This window comes from Jaculus jaculus, chromosome 11, assembly GCF_020740685.1.
Source record: "Jaculus jaculus isolate mJacJac1 chromosome 11, mJacJac1.mat.Y.cur, whole genome shotgun sequence".
NCBI lineage: Eukaryota > Metazoa > Chordata > Mammalia > Rodentia > Dipodidae > Jaculus > Jaculus jaculus.
Window position 1 is genome coordinate 90,082,614 of NC_059112.1, and position 13,670 is coordinate 90,096,283.

The following is a 13,670-nucleotide window of genomic DNA, read 5'->3' on the forward strand; positions in this document are numbered from 1 at the left end:
ATGCTAGTCATCATGAGGACACCCTGAAGCTTGCAGATACATGTATAAAATAGCTTGCTTGCATTCTTTCTTTCGTGTTTTTGTTTGTTTGTTTTTTGTTTCTTGGAGGTAGGGTCTTACTCTAGCCCAGATAGGCATGGAACTCAGTGTGTAGTTCCAGGCTGTCCTCCAACTCGTGGTGAATTCACTGGCTCTGCCTCAAAATTCTGGGATTAAATGTTTGTGCCACCATGCCCAGCTAAAATATCTTTCTTATTTTTTATGACTTTTGGTACAGATAGACTGCTGATATCTTGAAAATGTATCTGTGGTAAATATCATCAGAAAGGCCTGTGTGATCGGGCAATGGTTTTCTGTGCTTACCTTGGAGATACTGACACTAGACTGTTCAACAAAGTTGTGGTGGCTGAATTCTGAGGCCAGTATTAACAAAAGAGGACATCTAGTGATGACAAAGATGATGACAGTCAACTTGTCTTGCTTGAATTATGGCTGAAGAAATCATAGCACAAAGACCTAAGGAAGATTCTAATGAGTATGTGATGAGGCAGAGAGAGCAAGTCTGAGGTGAGACAGATGGTAATTCAGAAGTGACAACTCTAGAAATACCCACAAAGCATTCCTCCCCAGGCTGTCCCTTGGTTCATAGACAATTATAAAATGGTGCTCAAGTAGACCTCAATAATAAAAGGGCATGCTACGATGTTTTATAGGTTGGCCTCAGTCACAAAATGACCATTGACTGCTGGAAAGCATAGGAATTGAGAATACTCTGTTTCCCATGTACTTTAGAATCAAGTAATCAAAAAAAAAAAAATAGCTTGTATTGCTGCAAACAGCCTGAATTCTCAGTCTTGTTGCCATCTAGAGTGCTATCTTTGCTGGGGACGTGGCTCTGTAGCAGAGCACTTGTGTAGCATGTTTAGTTTCCAGTCTTGCATTAATAATAATAATAATTTTAAAAAGAACTCTTGGATGCCTTCACCTAGCTCTCCAGTATGTAAGCAGCAGCCCTCCAAGAAGTTTCTGCTAATCTGTAATCCATGATGCTGCGCCAAGACTCTCTGAAGCCTTCCTTAACCTCCTTGGGATTTCCATAATTCATATTCCATCTTAAGCATGATCACACGTCAAAGTTGTTCCACAGTAAACTTAGTTCCCCTGATTTGTTGAATATTTGATATTGCAGGACATGGAGCATTACAACCATTTTTTAAAGAGATGATCTACACTTTGATTTTGTATTTTATCAATGTTGAGAATGTTCCTTCTCATAAGTATGTACTACAAAGTGGCAGAAGTATGTGTTTAGGACCATTTCAAAAATTGTTGGAATTCTGTCTTAATTCTAAATCAGAATTCATTTAATGATATTTTTATGAAACTTGTCAGCAACTCCAATACACATTTTTTGTTTATTTGTTTTTCAAGGTAGGACCTTAGTCTAGCCCAGGCTGACCTGTGATTAGTATCAGGCTGGCCCCAAACCAACAGCGATCCTCCTACCTTGGCCTCTTGAGTGCTGTGATTAAAGGTATGCACTGCCACACCCAGCATTTTTTAAAATTTTATTTATTTATTAGAGAGAGAGAGAGAGAGAGAGAGGCAAATAGAGAGAATTCATGCCAGGACCTCCAACCACTGCAAACAAACTCCAGGTGCATGTGCCACCTTGTGCATGTGGCTTATGTGGGTCCTGGAGAAGTAAACCTGGGCCCTTAGGCTTTGCAAGCAAGTGCCTTAACCACTAATCCATCTTTCCAGCCTTCCAATACACTTTTTAAGATCAAACATTCTAATATCCTGCAGATAGAAATATAATAATTTGATCCATACTGAGAAATGATGGTAGGAAAATATTGTCTTTGTTTTCCGTAATTAAGCTTTTAGGTTTCAACAAGAGCAGAAAACCTTATGTGTAGAGTAAAAACCTGCACTTCATTGACCCACGGTATTTCAGGCAGCATTCACTGGTATTGTGTGGCATGGTGGCATGCACAGTGCCAAGTGCATGTGTGTATATTCAAACCCAAGGCTGCAGTGAAGTTGTGTTGCACCGTGGATGAGCACTATCAGAAACACCTCGAGTTCATTGTGCATTTGGTTTTGAGTTCTTGGTCATTGTGAATTCATAAATGTTTTTCCAGATTTCTCACGACCCCCACATTCAATTATGCAGCCCCCAGATAGAGTCCCAACCCACAGTTTATGAAGCCTAGAGATTGGCATAGTTTGGTACTTCTCAGAGAGACAGGGATAGAAGTGATTACTTGCACCTCCACTGTAGGTAGCTGTAGGTAGATTCTAAATAGGAATCTTGGGGATCTGGGGGACCAGAGGTGGTAGCATCTGGGTCTCTGCTGTCCCAGGCCTGGGGTGACCTTGCATGACCAGTGCTATTGTCAGGCGTTCACACTGAAAGCTGCTGGTACTGCTTGATGAAACATCTTAACTACGTGTTTCCCTCGCTGACGAAGGAAGTCAAGTTCCAGGCTGGGGAGGTGGTTCAGGGGATTAAGCTCTTGCCACTTGAGCATGAATGCTTGAGTTCAGAACCCCAACATCCATGTAAAAAGTTAGATGCTGTGGCAGGTGTTTGTAATCCCAGCCACACAAAGTGAGAAGAGAAGTAGCGTCAGAATTCACCAGAAGCTGTGAGGCCAAGAAGACTAACAAAAAAAGCACAGGTGGGAGCCAGGCATGATGGCGCATGCCTTTAATCCCAGCCACTTAGGAGGCAGACGTAGGAGGATCGCTGTGAGTCCGAGGCTGCCCTGAGAATACATAGTGAATTCCAGGTCAGCCTGGGCTAGAGTGAGACCCCACCTCAAACAAAAAAAAAACAACAGAAAAAGCGCAGGATGGCTTATACAGATGGCTTAGCAGTTAAGGCCTTTACCTATGAAGCCAAAGGACTCAGGTCTGATTCCCTAGGACTCAAGTAAGCTAGATGCACAAGGTGATGCATGCGTCTGGAGTTAACAAACAGTGGCTGAAGGCTGTGGCACACCCATATTCATTCATTCATTCATGTTTTCTCTCTCTCTCTCTCTCTATATATATATATCTAGCACACCCATATTCATTCATTCATTCATTCATTCATATTCTCTCTCTCTATATATATATGTATGTATGTATGTATATATATATATATACACACACATATATACATACATACATACATATATCAAATAAATAAAATAAGCATAGGTGGAAAACATGAGGCCCTACCTCAAATGAGGTGGAAGGCCAGGGCTGACACCCAAATGTTGTTCTCACTTATGCACGTGCACCACCACATGTGTGCACATACACACTCACATTGTACATATATAAACATACACTAAAAAAGATAGTGTTGATAATACACAGGGCTGCTAATAATTTTTTACCATTTATTGAGTATGTTGCAGTCCGGTTCACATTGCTGTTAGAAGTCAGCCAACCAAGAGTAGCTTCTGGGAAAAAGGGATTTATTTTGGCTTACAGGCTCGAGGGGAAGCTCCACGATGGCAGGGGAAATCGATGGCATGAGCAGAGGGTGGACATCACCCCTTGGCCAACATAAGGTGGGACACAGCAACAGGAGGGTGTGCCAAACACTGGCATGGGGAAACTGGCTATAAAGCCCATAAGCCCGCCCCCAACAATACACTCCCTGCAGGAGGCATTAATTCCCAAATATCCATCAGCTGGGAACCTATCATTCAGAACACCTAAGTTTATGGGGGACACCTGAATCAAACCACCACAGAGTACTTACTGGGTACTGATCTCTCTGTTTTCATATGTTCACTCATTTCACCCTCACAGTGATCCAGTAAGTGAACTAAGCTGCACAGTGCCACACAACCTTTTGAAACTCTAGGGTCCATCCATTCTCTTATTCATATCATTGAGCATTGCCACTGTCGAGGTTACAGTGCATGCCTTAAAATCATCCGGACCATCTATTTTCTAGCTGGGTGTAATGGCACATGCCTATAATCCCAGTACTGGGGAGGTCTGCAAATTTGAGACCAGCATAGGCTCCTAACAAATTCAAAGCCATCCTGAGCTACATAGTGAAGCATTTGTCTCAGAAATCCAAAGGATAGAATGCTTGCTTAGCATGCATGAAGTCCTGGGTTAATCTCCATACTCCCCAGTAAAACACGTTTTCTAGTGATCATGTCTCTGACCTTTTTTCCCCCGCATGTAGAATGGTGATACCTACGTGCAAGAGGTTATTGCCTGCCTAAGTGTACGGTGCATACTGAGTGATGAAATGTCAACTCGGATTGCCTTTTCTGCAACTGTGTGAGCTCTGGGATAGCATTTGCTCCATATAAGGCTTAGCATTAGAGACCATTAGACCAGTCGAGACATGAGCATCCTGTCCGCTGTGTGGCTGTTAGTGTAATGTTCATCAGTAGTAACCTTCCAGCATCTCCAAAAGTTTATGGCCATGATTGTATTTATTCTCATCATGAGAAATATGCCTTGAATATTGAGTAATAAGTTAGTAACCTCTAACTACTGTAGTAGAATAAGCAATAAAATCATTATCTTGTCTGCTCTTTTACTTTTAGAAACATGAGAGACTCTCTGGATATGTGTTCTATAAAATAGTTACCCCAGTGGTTCTGTGACATAGACTGAGCAGTATTCAACAAAGAAAACCATAAACACAGCTGCTGTTTGGTATAGCCTATGGTTTGGTTTTGTTTGTAGTTAAACTTTTTATGTTGGCAGGTCTTCCGTAGTCATTTAGCATTCTCCCTTATGGGCCTCAGGGGATTTTTTTGTAGGCTTTAAAAGCCTTAGTTGATGTCTCTTCTATGATTGTGCTCATGAATTTGATCCATGTGATATTTTTACTAGCCAGTATTTTTTAAGTACAGGAATATGACAATTATATTTTAAGTCCTATAAGTTCACTAGGTCTCTTTTGAAATATGAAAAATGTTTTCAACCATCAAAAAATACTTTGGAAGCCGGGCGTGGTGGCGCACGCCTTTAATCCCAGCACTCGGGAGGCAGAGGTAGGAGGATTGCCTTGAGTTCAAGGCCACCCTGAGATTCCATAGTGAATTTCAGGTCAGCCTGGGCTAAAGTGAGACCCTACCTCGAAAAAACAAAACAACAACAACAAAAAAATATATGCATATATATATAATACTTTGGAAGCCAGGCATGGTGGTGCACGCCTTTAATCCCTGCACTCAGGAGGCAGAGGTAGGAAGATCACCATGAGTTCAAGGCCGCCTTGAGACTACATAGTGAATTCCAGGTCAGCCTGGGCTAGAGTGAGACCCTACCTAAAAAAAAAAAAAAAACAACTTTGGAGCTAGAGAGATGGCTCAGTGATTTAACATTTGCCTGTGAAGCCTAAGGATCCAGGTTCTGTTCCCCAGTACACACATAAAGCCAGATGCACAAGTGGTGCATGCATCTGGAGTTTGTTTGCAGTGACTAGAGGCCCTGATGTGCCTATTATCTGCCTCTTTTCTCTCTGTCTCTCTCTCTCTCTCTCTCTCTCAAATAAATAAATAAATAAATAAAATATTTAAAAACCACTTTTGACGGCTAGAGAAATGGCTTAGTGGTTAGGGTGCTTCTCTGTGAAGCTTAAGGACCCAGATTCAATTCCCAGTACCCATGTAAGTCAGATGCATGGGAGAGCACATGTGTCTCGGGTTCTTTGTAGTGGCTGGAGGCCCTGACAAGATTCTCTCCATCTGCCTCTGTCTGTCTGTCTTCCCTCCCTCCATCTCTCTCAAATAAATATAACTAAATACTTTTGGGAACTAGGGAGATAGCTCAAAGATTAAAAGCACTTTCTCTTACAGAACTTGCATCCCCAGTTTGAATATAACCAATCCTAACCACTAGACCACCAGGCATCTAACCCTTGTTCAATCCTCCATACCCATGTAAAGCCTAGCACAAAGTTGTGCATGTGTGTATAACACATATGTAACCTGCCTACTACAGTGGGAGGTAGAGTCAGCAGAATCTCAAAGCTGCATGAGACCCCCCCCCCCCAGCTGGCTCACAGGGCCAGCTAGCCGGTGTTTGCAATGGCAAAACAAGGAGAGACCGTGTCTCAAAAATCAAGGTAGAAGCCGGGCATGGTGGCACACATTTTTAATCCTAGCGCTTGGGAGGCAGAGGTAGGAGGATCGCCGTGAGTTTGAGACTCACACCTGAGCCTACATAGTAAATTCCAGGTCAGCCTGAGCCCTACCTTGAAAAACAATAAATGAATAAATGTGTAAGGAGACATCCTGAATTGTCCTCTGTCTTCCACATGATCACACCATGGCACACCTACACTCATATAAGCACACATGAACATGTACACATATTCATGCATATCATACATACATATATCAATCAGTCAATAAAATACTTTTCTTCCATTTATCATGGTCTTCCAGTTAATGTTCCTGTTTCCAGAGGCACAAGGACTATAGTATTGCTGCACGTCCTCCTCCTTGCTTCCTTCATATGCTATCACTTTGAAGCATCCCATAATTGCTTGTTTTCAGCCAAGAGCTGGTACAGTGGAGGTGTCTGATTAAATTGTAGCTCTTTAGGTCATACCAGTTTAGGAATGACAAATGGAATAGAGGGAAAAAACACAATTACAATCATATAAGTCTTTGAGGTAGTTTAACCCAAGAAGAGAATTTGTGATGGTTTCCATGTTGGTGATAAGAGATTAGAGGAGTAAGAAATGGCAGGTTCTGGATTAAGTGTACCATGCACCTCGCCTCCACCCTCTGCTTGTACCTAAGTGGTTCAGTCCCTTTGCTGCCTTCTGTGGGACACTGAGTCAGATAGGCGTACAGTGTGTTTTATAGAGCCTGCACCTCTCCATGGACAGAATCTGTCCCTCTTCAACTGTGTTTGCCACATGAAATGTACACATAATCTTATACCCCCAACTTGGTTTTATGAGGCCCAGAACCATGTCTGTCATAATCTTCCATTATGTATGTTCCAGGCTCCCAACATGGTCCTGGGGCAGCACCAACACACAGTTACAGCCATGGTCTGTATCGCACTATAGGCTAATCCGATCAGCAGGCTCACTGCCTCTTTCAGTTTCCTTCTCTAACTTCACTTTCTTTTCCACTTGACATTTCGTTTTTTTGTTGTGCCCTCCCAGTTTGGCTTACTGAAGAAAAGAAAACATTTGCAAAGCAGTGAGAAACAAACATCTTCCAAAAGAACCCCTAAGGCTGGTGAAGTCTAAAAGATTCAGGGCTTTCCAATCTTTATAATACTTAATGGTTTTTAAATCATACAAGTTTTTGACAGGGGTGACTGGAACATTGTACTGACAGAGAAAGTCATGAATCCACCTGTGTACAGAAAAAAATCAGCCAGAAGTATCAAGACTGGTTTTTTGAGCGAGGGCACACATCACTACAAATTTAGCATCAGGCTTCCGGGACAACTCATTGATAACACTTTATGCTATTGCAAATACATACTTAAACCATGTTTTAAAAACAGAATGGAAGCCAAGCATATAATTACAAGCCACACCTGTAATTCCAGCACTGAGGAAGAAGAAGCAGGAAGATCAAGAGTTCAGGACCAGCCTCAGCTGCATAGCCAATGTGTGACCACCCTGTACTAACTCCATCTGAAATAATGCAAAATGGTCTAAAATACAACCTGGATAAGATGCAGTCCACCCCTGTACCACTAGTAAAAAAGAAAATTACAAAGATTAAGAAAGACACAAAGACTAAGCCATGTAATCTCTCATTCTTTCAGGTTAGGGGTAAGAGCCTTTCTATAGACCAAAGCTTTTGCAAAGAATGATAAAGGTGGGCTGGAGAGATGGCTTAGCGGTTAAGTACTTGCCTGTGAAGCCTAAGGACCCCGGTTTGAGGCTCGGTTCCCCAGGTCCCACGTTAGCCAGATGCACAAGGGGGCGCACGCGTCTGGAGTTCGTTTGCAGAGGCTGGAAGCCCTGGCGTGCCCATTCTCTCTCTCCTCTATCTGTCTTTCTCTCTGTGTCTGTCGCTGTCAAATAAATAAATAAAAATTAAAAAAAAAAAAGAATGATAAAGGTGATATGTGACAGTGCGAGAGAGAGAGAGAGAGAGAGAGAGAGTGTGTGTGTGTGTGTGTGTGTGTGTCTGTCACTAGGGATTGAACCAGAGGTCTTGTGTATAATAAGGTAAATGTTCAGCCACTTCCTGGCCTGTGTTAAAAAAAAAAAAAAAAAACCTTTTGTTCTGAAACAAGGTCTTAAAAGTTGCCCCGGCAGCCGGTGAACTTGCAGTCTGCTGCCTCAGTCTCCTGAGTGACTGAGACTATAGAGCTGTGACAGCAGGCTTGTGTGAGGGAAATTTTGGCTTCAATTACAACTTCCTTTTCATTCCTCTCACAGCCTCTGTCTTGATGAAACTTTATTTTAAAAAATCTATTCAAGCATGTTTTTAAAATGACTATTAAGTTATTGAACATAAGTGGTTTTTTGAATGAGTTGAAATTATTTATTTTTGATTGTTGTGTGTGTGTGTGTTGGTTTGATGTTTGGTTTTGTTTTTTGTTGGGGTTTTTTTTTTTGGTTTTTTTTTTTTTTTTTTTTTTTTTTGGTTTTTCAAGGTAGGGTCTCACTCTGGCCCAGGCTGACCTGGAATTCACTCTGTAGTCTCAGGGTGGCCTCGAACTCTTGTTGATCCTCCTACCTCTGCCTCCCGAGTGCTGGGATTAAAGGCGTGTGCCACCACGCCCGGCTTTGGTGTTTGGTTTTTGAGGCAGCATCTCCCTCTAACTCAGGCTGATCCAAAACTCACTCTGTAGCATCAGGTTTGGCCCCAAACTCTATGACTGTTTATGTAATGTGTGTAGTTTATGCACATATTTGTGCATAAACATACACATATGTGTGGTACCTGTGTGCTTAAGTATGGTGGCTGGAGGGAGTGTGGTGTCCACTCCATCTTCTGCTTGTTCTTACTTGAGCCAGAGTCTCTTAATGATTTCAGAGCTTGTCGTTTTTTGTTTGTTTTTCCCATGAGCCTAGGCGAGTCTGGTCTTTGCTCCTCACAGGACTGGGGTTACAGACATGCATGGCCATGCCCAGCTGTTAATGTGGGTCCTGGGGATCAAACTCTAATGTTCTCTCAGGCCTTCTGAGGCCCTCATGCTTGCAAAGGAAGTGCTTTTAACTGCTGAGCCATCTCTCTAGCCCTCATACCATAATTTAGAGCCACAGTCTAGACCATAATACCTAGACGATTATTAATTACCTAAGCAGTTATAGCTACAGAAAAGGAAATTTGACATCTTGTAGTGCTTCTCTTTTAACAGATGTCCCCTTCTCTTGCTAAAGGTCCTGGCTTTGGGACAGCCGTACATCTAATTCCTGAGAGCTGCTTTCTATGTGAAGCCAGCAGAGGATCAAAAAGATGCCTCCACGGCCATCTTCGGGTGAACTGTGGGGCATCCACTTGATGCCCCCTCGAATCCTCGTAGAATGTTTACTACCAAATGGAATGATAGTGACGTTAGAATGCCTCCGTGAGGCTACACTAATCACCATAAAACACGAACTGTTTAAAGAAGCCAGAAAATACCCTCTCCATCAACTTCTGCAAGATGAGTCTTCTTACATTTTCGTAAGTGTTACCCAAGAAGCAGAAAGAGAAGAATTTTTTGACGAAACAAGACGCCTTTGTGACCTTCGGCTTTTTCAACCCTTTTTAAAAGTAATTGAACCAGTAGGCAACCGTGAAGAAAAGATCCTCAACCGGGAGATCGGTATGATACATTTCCAGCTTTGGCACTGTCACCCAGTTTGGAACTGCAGATACCTAGGAAGCTCAGTCACTGTTTCATTATTAGGGTATTTGGTCTGAACCTCTGTAATCTTTAGTAGTGTTCTCCATAAAAAATCTTAATCTAAAGATGTTTTGAAAATATTTTTAACACCTTATATCCTGTGAGGTTTTGTATAAGAAATACCATTTGTAAGAGGACTTAGATTGTTATGTCCCAGTTTTATTACTTTGTAAAGATAATTTATAATGAGTTAGAGTGCCTGTATTAATGTATTAATTATTAATATACAATTAATATAGCATATATTATTATCGATGTACTATTACTATTTAATATATTAATATGAATGTGAAAGATGTATTTTCTATATGAGACCTTATCAACTCTTACAAAATATATTAATCAGAGATTTTTTTTAGCTTAGAGAAACTTCTTGACCCTATTCTACCCCTCCAAATAGATACAGTTCTCTGTTCATAAGAAGCATATCTGTTTGCTACATTTTCAAGGTTTTGTTATTGGCATGCCAGTGTGTGAATTTGACATGGTTAAAGATCCGGAAGTTCAGGACTTCCGAAGAAACATTCTAAATGTCTGCAAAGAAGCCGTGGACCTTAGGGACCTCAACTCCCCTCACAGCAGAGCAATGTATGTCTACCCTCCAAATGTAGAGTCCTCGCCAGAACTGCCAAAGCACATCTACAATAAGTTAGATAAAGGTAAGAGAACCATCTCTGAGGGGGACTGCTCTGCCTTGTGCTTATTGCATCCATACAGTTGTTTACCATAACTCAACAATAAGCTTTTGAAGGCAGACTACTGTTCTGACGAGCGCATTCAGTACTGAGAGCACAACTTGTAGGTAGTCAATAGCCTTGCACTGGTGACGTGTATGTGGTATTGATCCTCAGTAAAACTGAAGGACTGTGAGTGTGAAAGTGTTCATAGGATATGAACAAAATTAGAACTGGTTATCTTTTTCACAGATTAAAAACAGGAAGATGGCTCAGTGGTTAAGGCACTTGCCTGCAAAGCCAAACAACCTGGGTTCAACTCCCATGTAAAGCCAGATGCACAAAGCGGCACATGCATCTGGAATTCATTTGCAGTGGCAGGAGAACCTGGCACACACCTTCTCTCTCTCTCTGCTTGCAAATAAATAACTAAAAATGTGAATTTAAAAAATAGGAGAGGGCTGGAGAGATGGCTTAGTGGTTAAGCGCTTGCCTGTGAAGCCTAAGGATCCCGGTTTGAGGCTCAATTCCCCAGGACCCACGTTAGCCAGATGCACAAGGGAGCACATGCGTCTGGAGGCCCTGGCGCACCCATTCTCTCTCCCTCTCCCCCTCTCTCTCTCCCTCTCTCCCTCTCCCTCCCTCTCTCTCTTTCTCTCTCTCTGCCTCTTTCTCTGTCTGTCACTTTCAAATAAATAAATAAACAAAACAAAAAAAATAGGAGAGCCTGGGAGTATGGGTCCATAGTAGAGTGCTTGCCTAGCACATGCCGGGCCCTGGGTTTGATCCTCAGCGCCACAAAAAATTAATCAGTTACTTAAAATAGCTTAAATAAATAACTTATGAAATTTGGGGAAAGGTGAACACATTCTTATTATATATACAAAGAAAATTTTTCTTAAATGCAATAATGAAATCTCCTCATTACTTGTGATGATATAGTATACATGACTAATGTGCTGACTTCTTCATGGAAGTAAACATGAAAATGTACAAGTTTGGGCTATAGAAATGGCTTGGTGATTAAGGTAGTTGCCTGCAAAACCAAAGGACCCAGGTTTGATTCCCCAGGACCTACATAAACCAGAGGCACAAGGTAGCACATGTGTCTGGAGTTTGTTTGCAGCAGCTGAAGTCCCTGGTGTGCCCATTCTCTTTATCTGTCTGTCTGTCTCTGTCTATATATCTGCCTCTTTGTGTCTTAAATAATTAAAATAAAATAAAATGTACAAGTTTGATTTGAATGTAAATATCATTGCTTCAGTTATTTTTATATTTTTCAAATAAAATGAAGATTTTGATATGAAGTTATAAAATAGGTTAACTCTCACACACTAGGAAGTATAAAATTCTGTTAGAATAAGCTGATATCTTATTTGTATTTTACCAAATACAGATTATTCTTACAAGTAGTTTGTTATTAGAACTAGTTTAATACAGTACAACATGTTCTTTAGGAAAATATTTTTTACTGTTTAAAACTTACTTTGATTGTTTATGCCAGGTCTCACTCTATAGCCCTGACTGGCCTAGAACTCATTGTGTAGCCCAGGGTAACCTTGAGGTCATGGCAATCCTCCTGCCTCAACCTCTCAAGTGCTGTGGTGATAGGTGCCTAGCTAGCAAGCTTTAATAAATAGAACGTTCTTTTTACTTTTCAGCATTTTTGAGAATTTTACGTTATGTAGGATCACAATTCAGATGTTGTTTTTCCATGTGGATATCTTAGAGTGCGAGACTCCAGCTTATTTATTTTAATAGGAGAAGCTTAGAAAATTAATTTTCCTCTTTCTTCCTCATTTCTAGTCCCTCCCACCCCATCTTTTCTTTCTAATTCAGCATCTCCAAGTCCCCTTGGTTCTTTCACCATCTATAGTTTCCTGCCTTTGGCACTGGTAAACCTTTGAAGCCGTCATGTATCACTCTTCAGAGTCATACCATGACATACGTTGAGCAGTTCAGAATGCAAAATGGCTAGGCCCCAGTTCCCTGTTATTCGCTAGTCCAGTAAAATAGATATGAACATTTCCTATTTCTATGTGATATTTTCCTATATTTATGTTGATTTCCTATATTAAGTTGATTAGAAATCATTTCTGCAGGGCTGAGAAAATGGCTTAGTGCTTAAAAACACTTGCTACACAAACCTGATGGCCAGAGTTCATACCCCCAGAACCCATGCAGAGCCAGACATCAGCAGCTCTCGTCTGTAATCCCAAAGTGCCTATAGCAGTGGGAAGTAGAAACGAGGGAGTCCCAAAGCTCAAAGACTAGCTGGTACTGCATTCCTAGCAAAATAGCAAGAGATTCTGTCCCAAAGAAGATGGAAGGCAAGGGTCCACATCCCAAGGTTGTCTTCTTACCTTCACGTGCACACATCATACACACACAAAAGGAATTGTTTCTGCTATGGTGAGGGTCATGGGTACTTTTGAAAACTTGTCTTTTGAGAAGTGAAATAGACATCAAGATTATATATCTGACCACATTTTCCTGTTACAGGACAAATAATAGTGGTGATTTGGGTAATAGTTTCTCCAAATAATGACAAGCAGAAGTATACCTTGAAGATCAACCACGACTGTGTGCCCGAACAAGTCATTGCCGAAGCAATCAGGAAGAAAACCCGCAGCATGCTGCTGTCCTCAGAGCAGCTGAAGCTCTGCGTGCTGGAGTATCAGGGCAAGTACATCCTGAAGGTGTGTGGGTGTGACGAGTACTTCCTAGAGAAATACCCGCTCAGCCAGTACAAGGTGAGCTCATTTCCAGGTTACTCTGTTCACACTTAAAAGGAATCTCTCAAGAGCTGGTAACTATTGTTAGGACATGTTTTTGACCATCAGTATTAACAAATAGCATCTGTAAGTTTACTTTTTATACTGTAATTATGTAAGAGTCTAAAAGTGTTGCCAGCTACTCTGACCACAAAATATGAAATATTTCATGACTTATCCTCTCCCAAGCAATGACATGGGAATTGAAATAAAATAGACGTTTTGGTTTATTAAGATGTATTACTACCAATCCTTCCCACTTTTTTCCTGTTCACTAAATAAATCCTTGTAAGAAGCAAACACATTCCAAGACTGACTGATAAAACCAGCCAAAACAGCTCTCACTGTCCGTCATTCTCTACAAGGG

General features: G+C 41.3%; 1 protein-coding gene across 2 annotated transcripts in view; it reads left to right on the plus strand.

Annotated features, from left to right (window-relative positions):
* The window catches only part of Pik3ca (phosphatidylinositol-4,5-bisphosphate 3-kinase catalytic subunit alpha), a 97,466-nt gene that overhangs the window by 45,737 nt on the left and 38,059 nt on the right, over positions 1-13,670 (plus strand). For both annotated transcript variants that reach the window (XM_045161199.1, XM_045161200.1), the window contains exons 2-4: positions 9,347-9,774; positions 10,305-10,514; positions 13,032-13,282. In XM_045161199.1, the coding sequence (XP_045017134.1) occupies positions 9,423-9,774; positions 10,305-10,514; positions 13,032-13,282 (813 nt within the window). In that variant the 5' untranslated portion in view covers positions 9,347-9,422. The remainder of the gene's footprint in view (positions 1-9,346; positions 9,775-10,304; positions 10,515-13,031; positions 13,283-13,670) is intronic.